At 39.9% G+C, this 17920-nt stretch overlaps 2 protein-coding genes across 5 annotated transcripts in view; both read right to left on the bottom strand.

Annotated features, from left to right (window-relative positions):
- LOC146477090 (transient receptor potential cation channel subfamily M member-like 2) overlaps positions 1–749 on the bottom strand; it is a 66169-nt gene extending 65420 nt beyond the window's left edge. For both annotated transcript variants that reach the window (XR_014865511.1, XM_085114082.1), the window contains exon 1: positions 265–749. Coding sequence is in view for 1 of the 2 variants with exons in the window: in XM_085114082.1 (XP_084970208.1) it covers positions 265–333 (69 nt within the window). In the remaining variant the exon portion in view is untranslated. The remainder of the gene's footprint in view (positions 1–264) is intronic.
- An 8999-nt stretch (positions 750–9748) lies between these two features.
- LOC146477087 (IQ domain-containing protein H-like) overlaps positions 9749–17920 on the bottom strand; it is an 86671-nt gene continuing 78499 nt past the window's right edge. For 2 of the 3 annotated variants that reach the window (XM_085114087.1, XM_085114088.1), the window contains 9 exons: positions 17193–17286; positions 16889–17104; positions 16359–16465; positions 16097–16264; positions 15424–15612; positions 14272–14397; positions 11512–11573; positions 11187–11295; positions 9749–10574 (listed from right to left, as the gene is read on the bottom strand). In XM_085114087.1, coding sequence (XP_084970213.1) covers positions 9939–10574; positions 11187–11295; positions 11512–11573; positions 14272–14397; positions 15424–15612; positions 16097–16264; positions 16359–16465; positions 16889–17104; positions 17193–17286 — 1707 coding nt within the window. In that variant the 3' untranslated portion in view covers positions 9749–9938. Of the gene's footprint in view, positions 10575–11186; positions 11296–11511; positions 11574–13071; positions 13366–14194; positions 14398–15423; positions 15613–16096; positions 16265–16358; positions 16466–16888; positions 17105–17192; positions 17287–17920 lie in introns of those variants that run through there. The other variant, XM_085114089.1, reaches the window with a different exon arrangement.

Here is a 17920-nt window from a genome sequence, read left to right as displayed (position 1 = left end):
ATTTCTGTGGAAGACAAAATAATTATTAATTGTTTATTAAACAAAGTTTTGTTTCGTGTCCTACGATTTACTAAAGCCGGGTATTTAACTTTTTGAAAGGTAATTATAAAACCGTCACGGTTTATTGCTACACTTAAAATTAATTGCTATATCTCAGATATCTACATATCATCACACCAGACAGTTGGCACTGACTATTATAAAACATTTTACGGGCGTACATTTAAGTTTTGTTGCACAGAAAAATTTCTCGGTTTAACTAACCTGTTTTCCGTCGACCATTTGATTCTCTTCATCTGAAATCAGGTTGCTCTTGCTTGAAGCGTCTTTCATCTTGAACTGAATACGTCGTTTGGTTCACCGTTTGCAATTATGATAAATGGTTTAATATCCTCAGCATACAGTAGATTCGAAAAGATCGTTAAGACCATTAACGTCTTTCGGGTTTCAGTAATCGGCTGCTCTTATGTTTTCATCCAAAAAGTAAACTTCTTTCCTGCAAGCGTTTCTTGGCAATGCGATAGTCGAAAGCGTGTTTCTGATGTGCGGAAACATCGAGTCTAAATTAACCTTGTCATACAAAGCGATGGATATTCGCCAAACACGACATCTCTCGCATGAACCGAATAATTTGACAAGTTGATCATCACTCCATACAAGCTGTTCTGGAAAATACAGTTAGAAAACCTATCGTAGCAGAAGTGAAGATGTTGTTGTTAGTTCACTGATATTGCGTGACTGAAGAGGCACGTGCTTTCAGCGGTTACGTACGCTGCCCACGTGTGACGAACGGCCAGCTCATGCCGAGTCATTATTTGCCGGTTTTCACAGTCGATTTTTGTCACGCCATGGAAAAAAAAACGAAACCATTCCATGAATGAAGCCAAGAAATGGACATGTTATAGGTAATAAGAAAATAAGGAATCTGTCCAAGTGTCAGGTCTGTGCGGTATTCCGTACTCGAGTTATTTGACAAAATGTTTCACACAAATTTATAGAGCTTACCGGTAGTATGGAGACGCCATGTTGGTGTCCCTCTCAGAGACATCAACATGGCGGCCGGAAATAGGAAAAAAAACATCTGGAGTTCACTTTTGCCAGAAAAGAGGTTTGTTTTCCCTTGTGAATCTCGGAATGTTTAGATAATCACCCGAAGAGTCATTTTTAAGCTAAGATACGGAAAAGATCTGTCATGTCACGGCCGTCCTCCTGGTGTCACGCACGATGAAAGCTCGGATATTGAAACTGTTCTATTTTCAAAAGGAAGTACGACAGCGAGCTATGAAATTGTGGAAAGACATATTTTTAGGTAGTCTTTCCTTGAATGAAGGTAAAAATTGGCCCCGGTTGTTCAAAGGCCGGATAACTTCATCCGCTGGATAAGGCACTATTCAGGGTCCAAAATATACTTCACGTTAAACGTTGTCCAAGTTTTTCATTTACTCCCAAATTTAACTGTAGTTAGAGTGTGCATATTCGCTCGTACAAGTAGAAATACTGAAATCTTTGAACAGATTGAAACTGTCGGGTAGTGACTATCCACAGGCCTTTGAACAACCGGCGGGCCCAGTTGTTCAAAGCCCGATTAAGCTAATCCTGGATTAATGCAAACTTTGACTCGAATTTAATTGCTAATCAACAAAGATTCTTCGAAAAGATTTGGCCCTCAGTCTTTTCTTAGACTTTTCTTTACCAGTTAGCTCGAAATTAGGCTTTTAAACCATATTAAACGAGCGCGATGAAAGCGCCGATTAACTTCTAATCGTGGATTAACGTTTATCGGCTTTCGAACAACCCGGCCTCAAAACTCCCGAGAACTTTTCGGGCCCGAAAACATTTCGGAGCACTTTTCGGGTGTTTTTCTCGGGTCCCGAAAAGTGTTTCTCAAAACACCCGAAAGTGTCCCGAAATGTCCCCCGATATTTTCGGGAATCTTTTGGTGTTACCGGCTACGAAAGTGCGACTAGAGCTGGAAATATTATTTTAGAACACGGCTTTATTATTTCAACTTTTGATTTTTCTAGCTGAAAACTGTAAAATACATTTGCATGTAAATGCTGTTCTTAAAAACAGATTTCAACGCAGATACTACTGAGCTAACTCGTTCATATCGTGAAGACTGTTTGGTTTCTATTTTAATCTTGACCTTTTAAACTGATCACCTATGTTGTTTTGTCAATGTTTCCATTTATCTGTCAAACTGTCAAGACTTGTCAGAGTTTCCTTGATACTATTGGCTACTCGTTTGAATGAACTGAAAACGTTGCTCGCAAATCCCCAAAAACTAAAAACAAGTGGGATGTTTTGGTTTTGATCCTCGGACACCGCATTACTATACTATGACCTCAACTTTCGTAGTGGAGGCAATTAAGAAATTAGTAGTACTGCAAGAAAATGGCTTATCACATTTGCAGCTTAGCATTGTCCGATGAAAGCTTTCCAGAATCAGACCAGGTGGGTATCTTTCATGTTTTTTTTAGTTGTTGTTTTTATTTCCTTTACGAAGTTGCTATACAACCTCTTTGGCGAATACTTTTTCCACATTACCTAAGGATGAAATGATAAATTAAGGGATACCTTAGTCTAGATTTAAGTCACTGAGGATAAATTTCAGTAGCCTGTCAAAAACAGCAAAAACGAAATGAGAATCTTACCATGCACAAACGGAGAGTGGCAATAACTGTTTGAATCGGAGGCCTTCGGTTGCGGTTTGTAATTAATTAAAAGCGATCGAGATGTTCTAAGTCAACACAAATGTTAAGCCAACGTTTTCCGTTGTGTGAAGACTTATATCCTAAGTGAAAGCTTTCTATTTTATAATAAAATAAGCTTAAGTTCAGCTTTAATAATTCTTAAAGAACGAAATCGAGCGCCATGAATCAGTTACCGTTTTTCGCAATCTCGGCGAGTAAATGGGCCAATTTCAGTTTGAAAACATTTGACTACATTTGGGGGTTTTGAAGTTGAGCTCCTTCTCAACCGATTTACGTTAAAAGAGACAGAATTAATTGTCCATTATACACTTACGATATAAAATTTAACCACACATATCAAACTCGGCAATATGCGAACCGGTGAGAAAACTATCAAGTTGTCTTGATTTGGTCCATAATCTCTCCAAAATCAAGGTTTTTAAGTACGAATTTCTCTTCTTTTGCCTTGTCGGTCGTCATTCTTTAAAAGTTCAACTGGAAATAACAGATTTGCAAGAGTTACCTTCGTAAATTTACAGGAGTCAACAAAATCTTTAAGTTTATCTATACGAAGTTCTTGCAAGCACTAACGCATGTAAACCTGTGAGATTTTCAGACAATTTCACTTGGTTTTTAGAGATTTTTAGCTTGAGTTTATCCCAGTATCTGTCCATTAACTCAACCTCTCGTTTTGAATAACTTTTTCCTTGATAATAGTAACGCAATACAACCATTTCACTGAAAAAAGTAGTCTGAAATGTCAGCCGTCTCCTCCCTCTAACCCACAGGGGGCGCGCCCCCTGTGGGTTAGGGGGAGGAGACGGCTGACATTTCAGACTATGAAAAAAGCATTCCCGAAAACGCATTTCGCGAGCTTTCTAGCACCCGAAAATAATCGGGGGAAAATGACGCGACTTTTCTCGGGTCCGAAATGTTCCCATGTTTTGAGAAACACCAGAAATCGTTTTCGGGAGCTTTACGGGGAGCTTTTCGGGCACGAAAAGTTCTCGGGAATTTTGAGAAACGCACGCCTGGAGCCTGGTTTTTTAATTCTAGAATTTGGTGACGTCACGTGAAAACCATGCAAAGTAACTGTGTAGTACGCATGTTCTCATTCTAGTCCCCAGAGCCCCGTTTTTTTTTTCAGATTGTTGAACGAGTGGCTCTGGGACCATCCAAAAATATCATTGTTTTTTCATTGGCTGTCGAAAACCTGATGTGCTTCTGCGCATTGGTTTTTACTTCCGATGAGACGCTTGAAATTGTGCTACATAAAAAAAACAAATAAAATAAAATAATGTAAACCGTTTTGTCGATAGATGAAAATTACTTTCTGTTTTAATAGCGCAAAGAATTAGCGATGTGGACAAAAGTTCATCAAAGGAGACGCCTGAAAAATTTTCAAAAACTGGATGTTGAAATATTGTGCTAAGTGTTACAATATTTCCAAATATGCTAGCTTGCTTTCCTTAAAGGGATAGTATCACGCTATTTTTAGTAACACATTGAAAATCGGAAAGACGCTATTCGGTTGATAGCAGCCAAGATATAATGTCAAAATTCCATTAAAAGGCTATCAGAATGCAAAGAAACTATCCACGGATATTTTCGCCGGCAGATGACCAAGATAGAGAGGGATTCAAATTTGAAAACGTCTGGCAGACGTTTTCAAATTTCCCTGTTCAGTAACGCACTAAAAATCGCCGGTTGTACTATATTTTGCTTCAACCTTTCGTCTTAGAATCACTATTAATATTTCTTTATATTAGCGATTGAGAAATTAAGTAACACAGTGTTCAAAGTTTAAAGTTAGTGAATTTTGGCCAAAAATCATGATATCTCCCATCGATCTCCCATGATACTGCCCCTTTAAAAGCCAAGGTGATCATTCAACGGGATCTCAGAGGAAGAACTGAATTGAACGAAGAGTAAACCATACTCTTTGTACGAGCACAAGTCAGGAGTGATGTAGCTCTCTATTTCGAAGGTAAGTGCCTCTGACTCGGCTTTTTGTCGTTGCCCAAAAACACGCTTACGGCCAAACAGACGCAACATTTCCGGATTTATAATATTCGGAAGGACTGTACACAGTCCCACACAAATAATAAAATGCTGAGCAAAATTGAAGTTTCCCTTGTTGGTAATAATACAAGTATCTATCTGTGATGTATTAGGCGATTTATTCCAAGGAATTTCATATTCTGTTTTAAGCTGACCGCAGATTCATTGGATTGTCCTGTGCAAAGTAATGTAATTTGGAATTGATTTAATAAATAAAAATAAAATAAATAAGTACAAACCTTACAAAAGCTCTACCAACTCACCGATCAGAGGCTAAGCAAACAGAAGCTAAAAGACAAATTAAAGATTTGTTCTTGGATTTTTCTTGCATTGATTAAATGTTCTTCTCGATTCCACTGGTTAACCCAATTATTGCATTGTTTGCTTTTAAAGAATGAATATGGCTTCTAATGGGTTTTGTTGAAGGGAATAAGAATTAGGACTAAGGGACTTATGTAAGTCTTATTTAATACTGAATTTGTCTGGACAATCCATTAACTTCCAATTAAATAATCACTTTCAATCAACAGCTCACATGAGAACTGCACCCTTTCAATGATGGCATCCCATTTTTCTGTTGAGACTTAAAAGCAACGTAACTGAACTGATAACCTCCTCAAATCACAACCCCTGATGGGCTGTTTACATGGAGGAAGGATACACTTGTGGCTTTTCAAGCGTGTCGTTAATCCTTTGCGAGCGTGTCGTAGATCCTTTGCGAGCGTTTCGTTGTTTATTTGTGGGCCGAGGTACATACATACATACATACATACATACATACATACATACATACATATAATTTTTGTTAAGGCAGGTCGGTTTGTGGCAACCCAAAGGCTGGTGTGGACCTGCCAGGAACTAAAAAGACTGCTTAAATATATGGACAATTCTAAAGAAAAAGTAAAGAAATTTCAAGAACTTAGAAATATAAAAAATCCGTTTGCTTGGATGTTATCACACAGGCCTCCTTTTCGAATTGAATGCGATCTAATGTCCTTGAGGCCTGTCTAAGTTTTTGTTTAAAAAGCTGTAGGGAGGAAGCATCCTTGGTGGCTTTAGGCAGCAAATTCCAGACAATGGGCCCTCTGTACCTTGCACTATTCCTACCAAGATCACTCTTACACCGTACATACGGAAAGTCATTAATACGCCTTAGGTTATGATTACTATCAATGTTGCGTTTTGTGAAAAAGGCAGTAAGTTGATCAGGTAAACTATTATGATAAACTTGATACATTATAGAAGCGAGTCTACGTTTGTAAATATAGCCTAATGATTTCCATTTAACTAGGTCAAGGACGTCAGAGTCAGGAGTTTCGCTGGGCAGTTTATGAATTAGTTTGGCTGCTTTCAAGTGTAAATGTTCCAATTCATTAAATGTAGATGGTGAACAGGACTCCCAAATAACTATGCAGTACGTGATGCTTGGGACAATCCCTTTAAAATATATTTCTTCTAGTACACCTGAGGGTAGGGCTTTGAGCTTTTTAAGGAATTTCAGCTTTCCTCCAAACTTATAGTGCAGGGCTTTAACTTGCGGTTTCCAGTTCAGTTTATAATCAATTTCAACACCCAAGCAAGTGGATTTGGTGGTGAAGTAAATGTGAGAGTTTTCCGAACATTAGAGGTCTCATTGGTCCAACCAAGATTTGACTGGAAATCAACATTGCCACGGTCTTACCAGTGTGAACAGTCAGGTGATTTTTACAGCACCACACTTTGAAGTCGTTTAATATTAGGTTTAACGCATCAATGATTTCTTCGACTCCTTTCCCAAGGTAATAAATTGTGGTGTCAACTGCAAACATATGAATGCACCCAGTATCGGACGAGTTTGGTAAGTCTTGACATATATAGTAAAGAGTCTGGGACCCAGTAAAGCACCTTGGGGAACACCGATATCAATTTGTTGTAGCTTTGATCGTACACCGTTAAAAGTAACATATTGGAATCTTTCATGAAGGTAGCTTGCGATCCACTCATGGAACACACCAGACACACCTACATCGGACAATTTATCTTTTAGGATGGCATGGTCGACGGTGTCGAACGCCTTCTTGAAGTCAACAAATAAAACTCCAACTCTGTAGCCATCATCAATTGCCTTTTTCCATGTTTCAGTCAAATACAAAAGTAGTGATCCGGTGGAGACACCTTTCTTGAAACCCCACTGATTTGAGTGTATAAGTTCATTTGTTACAAGGTGATAATCTAAGGAATCACAAACAATGCTCTCCAATATTTTGCTATTTAAATTAAGCATAGTCAGTGGTCGGTAGTTGGCGCAGTCTGATTTAGTCCCCTTCTTAAATACCGGGACTACCTCTCCAATCTTCCAATTACTGGGGAAAATGCCACGTTGTATACTATTTTTGAAGATACTAAAAAGGCCTTCAAATAGTGACTCAGCTGACGCGGCCATATCATACCAGGTCAAGAAAATCGAGATTTTTTCTGGTACCTTTCCCTTCTGGAGAATACACCTCCTCGGGTTTTGGCCCAGAAACGGGGGCAATAAATTAAGTAGGACGAGATGATCATCAAGATGATCAAGTGACCTTGCATGATTACAGCTGAACAGCTCGCTTTAGCAACAAGGCACAAAAACCAAAACCTGTCCTTAAAATTGATAAGTAATTAGCACAATTTTCTTTGATGTAAGGAGTATTATTCAAGTTGTTTGGAGCCTACCTGTATGTAGTCACACTTTTTGCCACACAGGTTGCTTACATTACCCTGCCAAGGGGAAGCGGTGTGCGTGCGAGTGTGTGTGTAAGTGTGGGGGAGGGGGAGGGGGTAAAACAGCTTGATTATTAACCTTATAACATAGAGGACAAAATTACTGAATGCTGATTGGTCGAAACAGAGGGAACTTTTTCTTAATTTACCTTTCAACGAGGGCAAAATTACTTACTCCTGATTGGTCAAGCTGCGAAAATACTTGTTCCTGATTGGCTGAGAACGCCATTTCTACATTTTGTTGCTTTCTTCATTTTCTGCCGCAACAACGACTTTCTTCAGGTTCTTTGGAGTTTGACTTTTTAAGCCGGATTGTTTGTGCCAAAAATACTTGGAAATCAAGTGCTACAGCTACAAGAAAACAGCAAGAGATTGTGTCAAAAGCTAAGAACTTGATCGGATTTGTTTGGTTGAAAAACTGTAATCATTCATGGCCGCGACCAAGTGCTTTCACCTCGCTACGGCTTCTTTTAACGAACGATAACCGAACCATAATAACAGTGCCCTTTTGATGGAAGCAGCAGGTCTAATTCAGTGGAAAAAACTACCCTGCAAGTTCCCTCGTTGGACCCAAGTTTTGCCATTTTTATCGATCTGTAATCGTGTGATTTTCAAGGAGTACCAGACTCGCACCCAGTCGCTATTTACTTGTTTTGTGGGGTAAGAAGATTTAATTCTCTTTCTCTTTGTTTAATGAACCATTTCTATTTTTGTGCTGTTAATTTTCTGTTCCTTTTGAGCGTGCAAACAACTGTAAATGCTACCCACCTCGAATAGCCCTTGCTAATTGTGGGTATGTAATAATGTTATTTGTCTTTTCTCATAATAAATTGTTGTTGTTGTTGTTGTTGTTGTTGATACGATGATGGATTGAGGCGCGCGGGGTGTCATGGGAAGAGGCGAAGTAAAAATAGATAGGCAGATTTCGATCTAATATGGCGTTCGTCCGAAGAGTGCTTTCTTTTTTGCTAGCTTGTAATGTCGTGCTGCCGTAATGGCTTCTTCGCCGGAATATTCGCGGAAAGACGAATTATGACTGTGATACTAACCTTCGATCCACAATTCACTGAAAGAACTGTCCAAATCACCCGCATCGTCTTCCCGCGAATGTTCCTGCAAAGAAGCCATTACGGCAGCACGACATTACAAGCAAACAAAAAAGAAATCACTCATCGGACGAACGCTTTAGCTCGTTAAATACCAAACTAGAACCCGCAGTGAAATTTGAATGCAAAAAAGGTCTAAAATTACTCCGTTTTCTTGAAAAAGAACACTGCACGGTTCCACGCACGATTGCAAGGATATGTCAAACGAAATCTGCCAGTCGCTATTTTTCCTTCGCCTCTTCCCATGACACCCCGCGCGCCTCAATCCATCCTCGTGTCCAATCTTCTCACCCCACAAAACACGTAAATAGCGACTGGGTACGAGTCTGGAAAGGCCCTGCACAAGGAGGCAGTACAGAAATACACGAATATATGTTGAGGCCGAGGTCTGTTAGTGGATTGCTACGGTTCTAAGTTCCTCGAAACAAAGTGAAATCATCCAATCTACGCTGTACCCACCACAAATTCAAAAAACAAAAAACGAAACAAAAAACGGCAAACTAAAGCGTTGGTGACTGACAAGCTTTGGGCAACAGCTGCCATTTACTATTTTACCAATTTCATGATATGAAACTTTGTAAGCTCGACGTTCACACCTAGTTGTTCAAGTTCCACATCAGATCATATAAACGGGACTCAATGTATTTTCTTTCCAGTTTATCCCCCGAATGACACCTTTTCCACTTTCTTGGCCTCCTCCTTTGATGAATGAAACATCTTTTACGACCTAGATGTTGCAAGTCGGCCCGAAAGTGTCGTAGCACGAATCGTACGTGCATTTTGACACCCGATTTACGGCCGATCCGTGAAATGAAACTGAGTCGAACCGATTCAGAAAATGTTTTTTGTTGTAGCGCAACAGATTTTCATCAAATTGGGCCAAGACTCTCAAGGAAACTGCCACGTCAGACAAAATTCAAATCGAAATTGGGGATCAAAATACACGTACGATTTGTCGGGCCGACATATCGTAGCGTGTAAACCGGCCTTAAAGATCTTTGCCTATCAACAAATCTATAAGCCAAATTTCCGTGGTGGGTTTTTACTCCTAAAAGTTCACATCTGAATTTCTGAAGTAAGTTGCGCTGAAAATTTGACAAGATGTTGGTAGATTAGGTTTATATTGTTTTAAGCAGCAGAACAAATTCATATTTTAAAATTGTCTTTATTCGTGTCACTAAATGTCACAGTTTCTTAACCAACACATTAAGTCATTTTGCCGTATGGAAATAAGCAATTAACAGAATATCTCACTTCATAACTTAATCTGTATAAAAAAAAAATACAATCTGTAACATTATTTGACTGAAATCAGCAAATCGGCAGACGGGTTTTGGGTTTAATCTTTGGCTGATGAGGTCCTTTTCTTCTTATTACCTTCACTGGGGGATGGTGTTCTATTTTGGTTCTTTAATTGGGGTGCGCTTCTCAGAGACGAAGCTCTTGCTTTCGCTTGGACTTTTGATCTTGACTTGGGTATACTTTTATTGTCATCCAAAATTTCCCCTGCGGAAGGGGTTGAATCCTCGATAACTTGATCACTCCCTTCAGGGACATTGAACTCAGAAGAAGCATGAAGTGGTTCACCTAGACTTACTACATTTGAGCCACAACTGACAACAGAGAGGGGCCCAGCAACAACTGGCGTCTCTTCAAGAAGGCCTATTGAACCTACTGGCGACATGGCAGCCGCAGGAGATGGAGGAGGAGCGCTGCTTTGGCCAGTTTGTACCCTCCCTTCCACCTGACATGATCTTCTGTGCTCCTCTGCTATCCTCTGCTTTTCTTTTTCTTCCTCCATTTCTTTCTTGTCTTTTTCAATGGTGTGCATTTGTTGTTGGTGTTCTTGGAGGATTCGTTGCATTTCTTTGGGTCGTGGTGCGTGTAGCTGAGGTGACTTGGTGGGTGGAGTTTCAGGGTTCTGCTTATTCTCTTCCGTTGTTCCCAAGATAGAGTCAATATCATCAATGGCAGGCTAATCATCGAATTAGGAAAATAAATGAGCACAACAACATTACAATAATTTAAACTAAGGCTTCTAAACAGTAGGTAAAACCCATACTTTTTTTTGACACAAAGCAGTAATCTTTATCTATTTTTGTTTTCATTTTCTCACCCGAATCTACAGATCATCCAAAAAAAGTCTATTTTATGCGGTCCACCCGTGCCGCTGATAAGGAAGGCCAACGTACTTTCATTACGAGGCATGTGACCTTATGTGCCGTAGATTCAGGAACCTAAGTTGCCATGTTGTATACAAGAAAAAAAAGATAAAATAGTGTTCTCATCTTGTTGTGACTGGGGTGTGCCGGTCTACAATGCACTATTGATTAACAACTGGAATGCCTCATGTAAAATCCTATTTCTTGCGAAGATGGTTGCAAACTAGGTATAATATTTCAGTGTACAATGAGGACAAGCGGTAACCTCCCAAATTTTAGGGAAAAGAATGGAAAAAGCACAGTTGAATGGGTGTTGCTTTTATTTGTCTCAGAGGATGGCATATTTTTGCAACCAACCACAGAGTTAATTCAAACAGACAGAGAAGAAACACAAGTTATACTCAATACTCAATTGTGTCCCTTACCTGAAAGTTGCTCTCCCCCTGCATGTTGGGTGCTGATATTTCTTGGTGGATGACTGACAGGTTACGGGCAAATGTGGACAGAGAGCCTTGCAGATCATCACTCATAACACTAAAATAAAAAAATTAACAAAAAAAAAAAAAAAAAAAAAAGAAAGAAACGGTAGAATTCGCACGAGTGGCTTTGTAACACCATTGAGTCAAGTTTCGAATAATTTTTAAAATCTGAACAATCCGGGGAAATATGTGTTTGTTGCAAAAATTAAAACTTGGATTCGTTATTTAATAATAGATTAAAAGATTAAGATCTCGTGTCAAGTAAACTCACAACATTCCTAAATGCTCTCGCTTTGAACTGTCGACCAACGTGAAAATTGTTCCAGCTTTTTCCTAAAAAAGTGTAAACAACGCAACAAAGAGGAAATGAGCCAGGAACTATAATCAGAAATGGAGGTCCCCGTAACGAGACGCCATTTTGCTTTATGGGCTTGTCCCCACGTGTTGTGCCAAAAAATCAATTTCTAGAAAAAAATTGTGCCTTACACGCGCACGGGTGTAAATGGTTAGGATCGCGCGTGGAGAAATTGAAATTTTTTTCCCACCCCTTCAAAATGGCGTCCAAAGTTTAAAACTCGGCAAGGGTATAACTCCTCGGTGGACACATTTGAGGACTAAGACTCAACGAAAAGGTAACAATTGAAAAAAGAAGGGGAAAGTTGGAATAAAAACATATTGACCATAGGACTGTCACATTAAAGTCAATAAGGCGCCAAAACGGTGGCACTGCGTGCGTTGCTACAGCTGAATGAGAGCGTACATGGACAACTGCAATAAATGGCAAAGAAGAAAATATCAGAAATTAGCCAAAATTTGTGCAGAATTTGTTTTGACTTTACGAGGAGATGCTTTGGAGTTTCTCTCTTCTTTACACCAAAAAAGCGAAATTTTACCGCGCAAAATTTGGACAAACCCGTTTTGAAACTAGCTAGGAGTGAAGGAATCAACAGATGTATCATCCGCTGGTTTGCCATGGAAACGTGGTTTACCAGTTGTAACGGTGTTTTTAGCAAAGCATAAGGACTTAGGCCTGGGGCAAACGTCGAATCTAAGTCGCGTCGAATTCATTAAAAATATGTTCGACAAGGAGTCGACTTAATTCCAGCGTGGTAGCAAATGTCGAACTTGCGTTGATCCTAATTTACAAGTCGCACTTCATTAAAACACGGGAATAAGTACATGTCCTCGTGGTATTCACTCGATGCGCAGCTAGTTACTACTAGGACTTGCTAGCAAAATGCCGAAATACAGTGCTCGTCGGGCCTTTCTTTGAAAAATAGAAAGAGAAGACTCGCATTACATACAGCTCTGAGCATTTATTGCAAATGGGCAATTCGCATTTCAAGCATTTATATTTGGTGTTCATGAAACACGAAAGACACATCTCGATCACGCTGTGCGATCAATCAGCAATGATTTTCGATAGCTTGCCATTCCTGGTCGCGAAATTGTCTTTGTACAACGTATGGTCGTCAGGGGGTGGGGGGGGGGGGGGTAGCGTTTGGCAGATGGGGGTGTCAGTATTTTTGTAACGTTTGCGCAGTCCATCATATTTGAATCAATTATTTTGTAATTTGCATGATTTATGAATTGAGTTCAGCGCGCGTTTAGAACGGCGTTTGCTGAAACGCTGAACCACTGTCGCATTATGCGACTTGGTAAGTCGAACATATGCTGGAGTTGAACCAATTAATCTGACTCGAACTTAATTGCGGCGAACATCACACCATTCATGAGCCTATTTCAAAATTAATAGGTTCGACAAATTAGATTCGACTAAGTTTCGACGTTTGCCCCAGGCCTTAGGTACTCGAAACTGTTTTTAAACCCAGATTTTTTCACAGGGCTGAAAAAAACAAAACAAAACAGAAAATCATGAAAAATATATATCACAACCAGCGAAAACTGAAGAAATGGCACAGAGCTACCTTAAGTGGTTTTAACTCAAGACTTAAAGGCAATATTTTATCAGCGAAGGTTCGAGTACACAGATTTGTTCTTGAACATCAGTCACAATTTGGGGGATTTCAGTGAACTGATTGGTAGAACGAAATCAAGAGAAAAATGGGTTTCGATGTGCAGCATAGCGCCAGCAATATTTTAAGTGAAAACCCTATGGAGCCACCTTAGATAGATAGATAGATAGATAGTTTAATAATCAATACATGGCAGCCCGAAGGCTGAATTGCGTATTTACAATTAATAAAATCGATAAAAAGTACGTATAAAACTAGGTACAATAAATAAAGATATAAAAAATATGATAAAAAGGGAAACTAAGAATCTATATATATACATTATCAATACAGGATCTAATAATAAAACTATTTCTAAAACGATCTGTCTTGCATTTGGGTACGGTAAAACGCCTGTTGCACCTTAGAGTGTAACGTGACGGTCCACTAAATGGTATTAACCAGTTCAGACGGTGTTCTGGGTCCTTAATAATGGTGTCAAAAGCATTAGTGCATAGCCCCGTGATGAAATCTGCAATGGGGACAATGTTCACTAGTTCGATGGCCTCCTGGTAGGGTAGTCCTGAGCATATTATAGACATGGCCCGCTTTTCGACACGCACCAACTCGTCTTTTAGGTACTTTGGCAGGGCGTAAAAAACAGACAGGCGCTGCGTACGTAAGAACAGAGCGTATACAAGCAGTGTAAAAGGTGGACATGTCCTGCCGAGGAACTCTTGATCTCTTTAACTGCACTAAGAAATACAGACGCTTTGACGCTTTCTTTATGACGTCACTAATATGTTCGTTCCACGTAAGGTTGCTCGATATGGTCAAACCCAGTAGTTTAGCACTAGTCACCCTCTCTAGTTCTTTACCATCTACTACGATAGACGCAAACTGGGGCTCATCTTTTGCAAAAGATATCCTGAGCTCCTTACACTTGTCGCTATTGAGTTTGACTCTGTTCTGCGTAGACCACTCGGCAACCTTGTCCGCCTTAAACGGCTAATCTGAATTCATTAAAAAATAATCTGTTGGCTATTTGTTACAGTGATGCAGAAAGGAGTACTTACTTTCATGTCAAAACCAATGCCATGAGCACGGCACATCTGAAAGAAGACGCTGTAGTGTATCACACTCAGATTACTGTGCAGGAGCCTGGTGCTAAGAATGGCGTAACGGTTCGGATTTGGCGGCGGCTACAAAATATAATAACAACCCAACGCAATAAGTTTCACTTAAGAAAAATTGCCCAACGAACAGCGTTGCAAAAAAGCTCAACAGCTTTTATCTGAATTGTACTACATAAGGGGATCCCCTACGGATCCAAACGCTATCTAGAACCATATATACATGTTTCCTGGCTTCAACGATCCCGGTACTCATCACAGGGTCCACAGGAGTTCTATTTGATCGTATAAGAAACTGTTCCCTTCGAATGCCTCACCTGTTTAACCACGAAGCCCTTTAAAAGCCGTATAGCACCGTCTAAATGACTGTCGACTCAGAATTTTGCACAGGTTCCCTCCATACAACGAATATTGCGCTCGCGGTCACCAATCGGTGAAGGTAAACTAAGTACTGTCTTATACAATAGAATAGAACTCTCTCATTAAACATTCAGCTTTATGGACTTTACCATCAGTTCTGAGAAACTCATTTTTTGTGAAAAATACTTTAAACTCAAAACATGAATGAAATATCACCGATCCCACTGCAGTCATTTAACCTGTAGTAACCATGAATGAGCATCGGAACTGTCTTCGTACAGTTGCGAAATAAAAGTCTGAAAAAAATTTACGCTTGAACGAGATTCGAACCCATGACCTCTCGGACGCCGACGCAGAGCCCACACTCCACATGCATGAATTAATTGAGAAATCAACAGCTGATGGAGAAAGCAGTACCTTGTGGAATATGGCTACGAACACGGTGTAGTATGCTCATTTGCGTAACATTTTTTTAATCAGGAAGTAGGCTATGGTACGTAAGGTGAACTGGTATATGGTGGCGGTTCATAGAAAAGGAACAGATAATAATCTGTTACATAAACCTCAACCCCTCTATGATCGGAGCTCCACCCCACCGACCCCCCCCCCCCCCCCACCAAAAAAAAAAAAGAAAGAAAGAAAAGAAAAGAAAAGAAAAGAAGAAAGAATAGAAACGTACATGGGAGAAGTTGAAACGGTTTCTCAGTGAAACTGTCAGGTAACGCAACTACACACCTCGTCTTCTTCTGTAGTCCTCCTTCTCCGTCGTCTGCCGCTTTCTTCGCGTTTCTTTTTCACTGGTACAACAAAAAGCGAGAGACAGGGATCGAAGTGTCCAGCGGATACGTAGAGCATGAGTTTTGTCATGGCCATGCTGTCACTGTACCTGAGCTTCAGATCCACCGCCCACACCACCTGATCCAGCTGTAGCAGAAACAACAAGCAACGCGAATTTAACTCACGCCTTATTAGTCCGCTTACTTAAAAACAAGAAAACAAGGTGTTAAACAAGTCCTATGAACGAATATAACCCCAAGTAAGCTGACGCAAGCTGCCCGGGACCGGCACTATTGGAAGAGGTTTACAGTCACGAGCTTTGTGGACAGCCGATGCTGATCACTCAGCCCCATAATGATAGATCTACTTCTCAAACGTTGCTCACCTGACAGCTAGTAAGACGAACGAAAAGAACCATTTTGAGACTGTTCTCTAAGTATCAAGACTATTTAGGTCATCTTGTTGCAAAGTAATTTACTACTATCTTTAGCCTACTCATATCCGATTTCCACAGAATGTTGGAGAATTAATGAATTGTACTTAATACTCTGTATACATGTACTAATTATCACGAAGGAACGAAATAATGACTCGTGCGTGAACGAAGGTACACTTTGCAGACACAACTTACCGATTTTGGGTCAATAAATGTCACAAAGTCAATCGAGAAATATCCCACTATACCACGCAGTTTACAGGCGTTAGCCACAGCTTCAGAGGCCTCACAGAGGACCGAAGGATCCACGGAGGTCTGGGGAACTGAGTAGCCCCAGCATCTGAAACGTGACGCGGCGTGAATCTGTGGAAATCAGATTATTAGGGACATGGTATTTATATAACTAAAGAGCATGCTCACACGTGCCAATACCAATGTTAATACAATGTTCACCTACTTGATCTCCCATAGACAAAATGGTTGATTCTCCACTCGGTTCAATCAAAACATCAACACACAAAGCTGTTACACTATCAGATGGAGGACAAGCTTCTATAACCCCACCTAAAAATGAAACATTTCTTACTGTCTACTTGTGAACATATTTTCACTCTCTAACGGTTTCGTAAATAGCAACAACAGAAATTCAGCCAATTAAAAATAAACAAAAGGAAGTTAGAACGGGTGATACTTTAAGACTTTAATCACATAGTCCTAAAACAGTGTTCAATATACTAGGAGTCCCTAACAATAAATTAATAAATTCTTTCTACAAAATAAATATTTTTTTGTACAGAGCCACCCGTAGGACGAAATTTTATACTGCACATGCACCAATTTCATTGTTTGGCTGTTTGAAAACCAAATAGAAAGAGGCGGCAAAAATCGTTATGACTAATGAGCGTTTGTTTTCCTTTGTATAAAAGTCTAATTAATGTGATCTATAATTATTAAAGTGTATATTTGCCTTGGAGACAATTTGTTTACCTCTTTTAAGAAAATCTTGCAGAAATTTGTCCCACGTTGTGTACAGTTCACTGTTAACAGGGATAGCATGGTGGGCCATTATCTCGGGTACTTCTGCTGATACTCTGATAAGGGTGGGCTCGTGGGCCCACTTTTTGCTCCATTTCTCACCATACCGCTGGCACTCCTTCAGAGCCCACGAGTAACACTTCAAGTTTGGTGTAACGTCGCAGTATGCTGCAAAGGCAAGGAAACATTTGGCTGATGGATCAGTACAGAGCATTCGAACAAAGATGCTGTAGATCATGAAATCAGTTTGGCTAACCTGTTCCTCTACCATCGAACTCGTTGTCCATCTTAAAGAGCCATCTTTTGACGTGGAGGTTCTCGGTCACTAACTTAGCAAGACTCTCGTGTAGCTGAAAACAATTAAGAAACAACCTATCAAATAACTAGTAATAGTTTTCACTAGAAGATCTGTTTAACACCTGTATATGGTTTTTACTGGATATAAATACTGTGCATACGAATGTTAAAAAAAAAAAAAAAACGTTTGAATATTTATTGAAGTTAACGTCCATGTAACTGGTTAGCATATTTCTCTGTAAATTTGACATTGAAATCTATTACAGTCATACAGTTTTGTTTTGTGAAACAGCAACGTATTGTATGTATAATTATGTGAACTCGTGGTTTGAAAGGCCGCTAAAGATGCAGAAGATGGCGAAACGTGACTTCGTGGTTGCAAGACATTGACACTCTGCTAGAAGATGGCAAAACGCGAACTCGTGGTTGAAATGCCGCTAAATGATGGCAAAATGCGAACTGGTGGTTGCAAGACCTTGAAACACTGCTAGAAAGAACTCGAAATGCTGCTAGAGGACGGCGAAACGCAAACTCTTGCTCGCAAGACCGTCAAACGCTGCTCGAAGACCTCGTGGTTGCAGAATGACAGCTGCCCGACAGCACCTTGCGCGCCTAGTTTGATCAAATCGAGATTTTATTCGCATACTAACAAATTTACTTGCAGTACTTACTATATAATAATAATGA

This window comes from Pavona decussata, unplaced genomic scaffold, assembly GCF_977016875.1.
Source record: "Pavona decussata unplaced genomic scaffold, jaPavDecu1.1 SCAFFOLD_72, whole genome shotgun sequence".
NCBI lineage: Eukaryota > Metazoa > Cnidaria > Anthozoa > Scleractinia > Agariciidae > Pavona > Pavona decussata.
The sequence above is the reverse complement of the archived record's forward strand: the minus strand, read 5'-3'. Positions and strand labels throughout refer to the sequence as shown.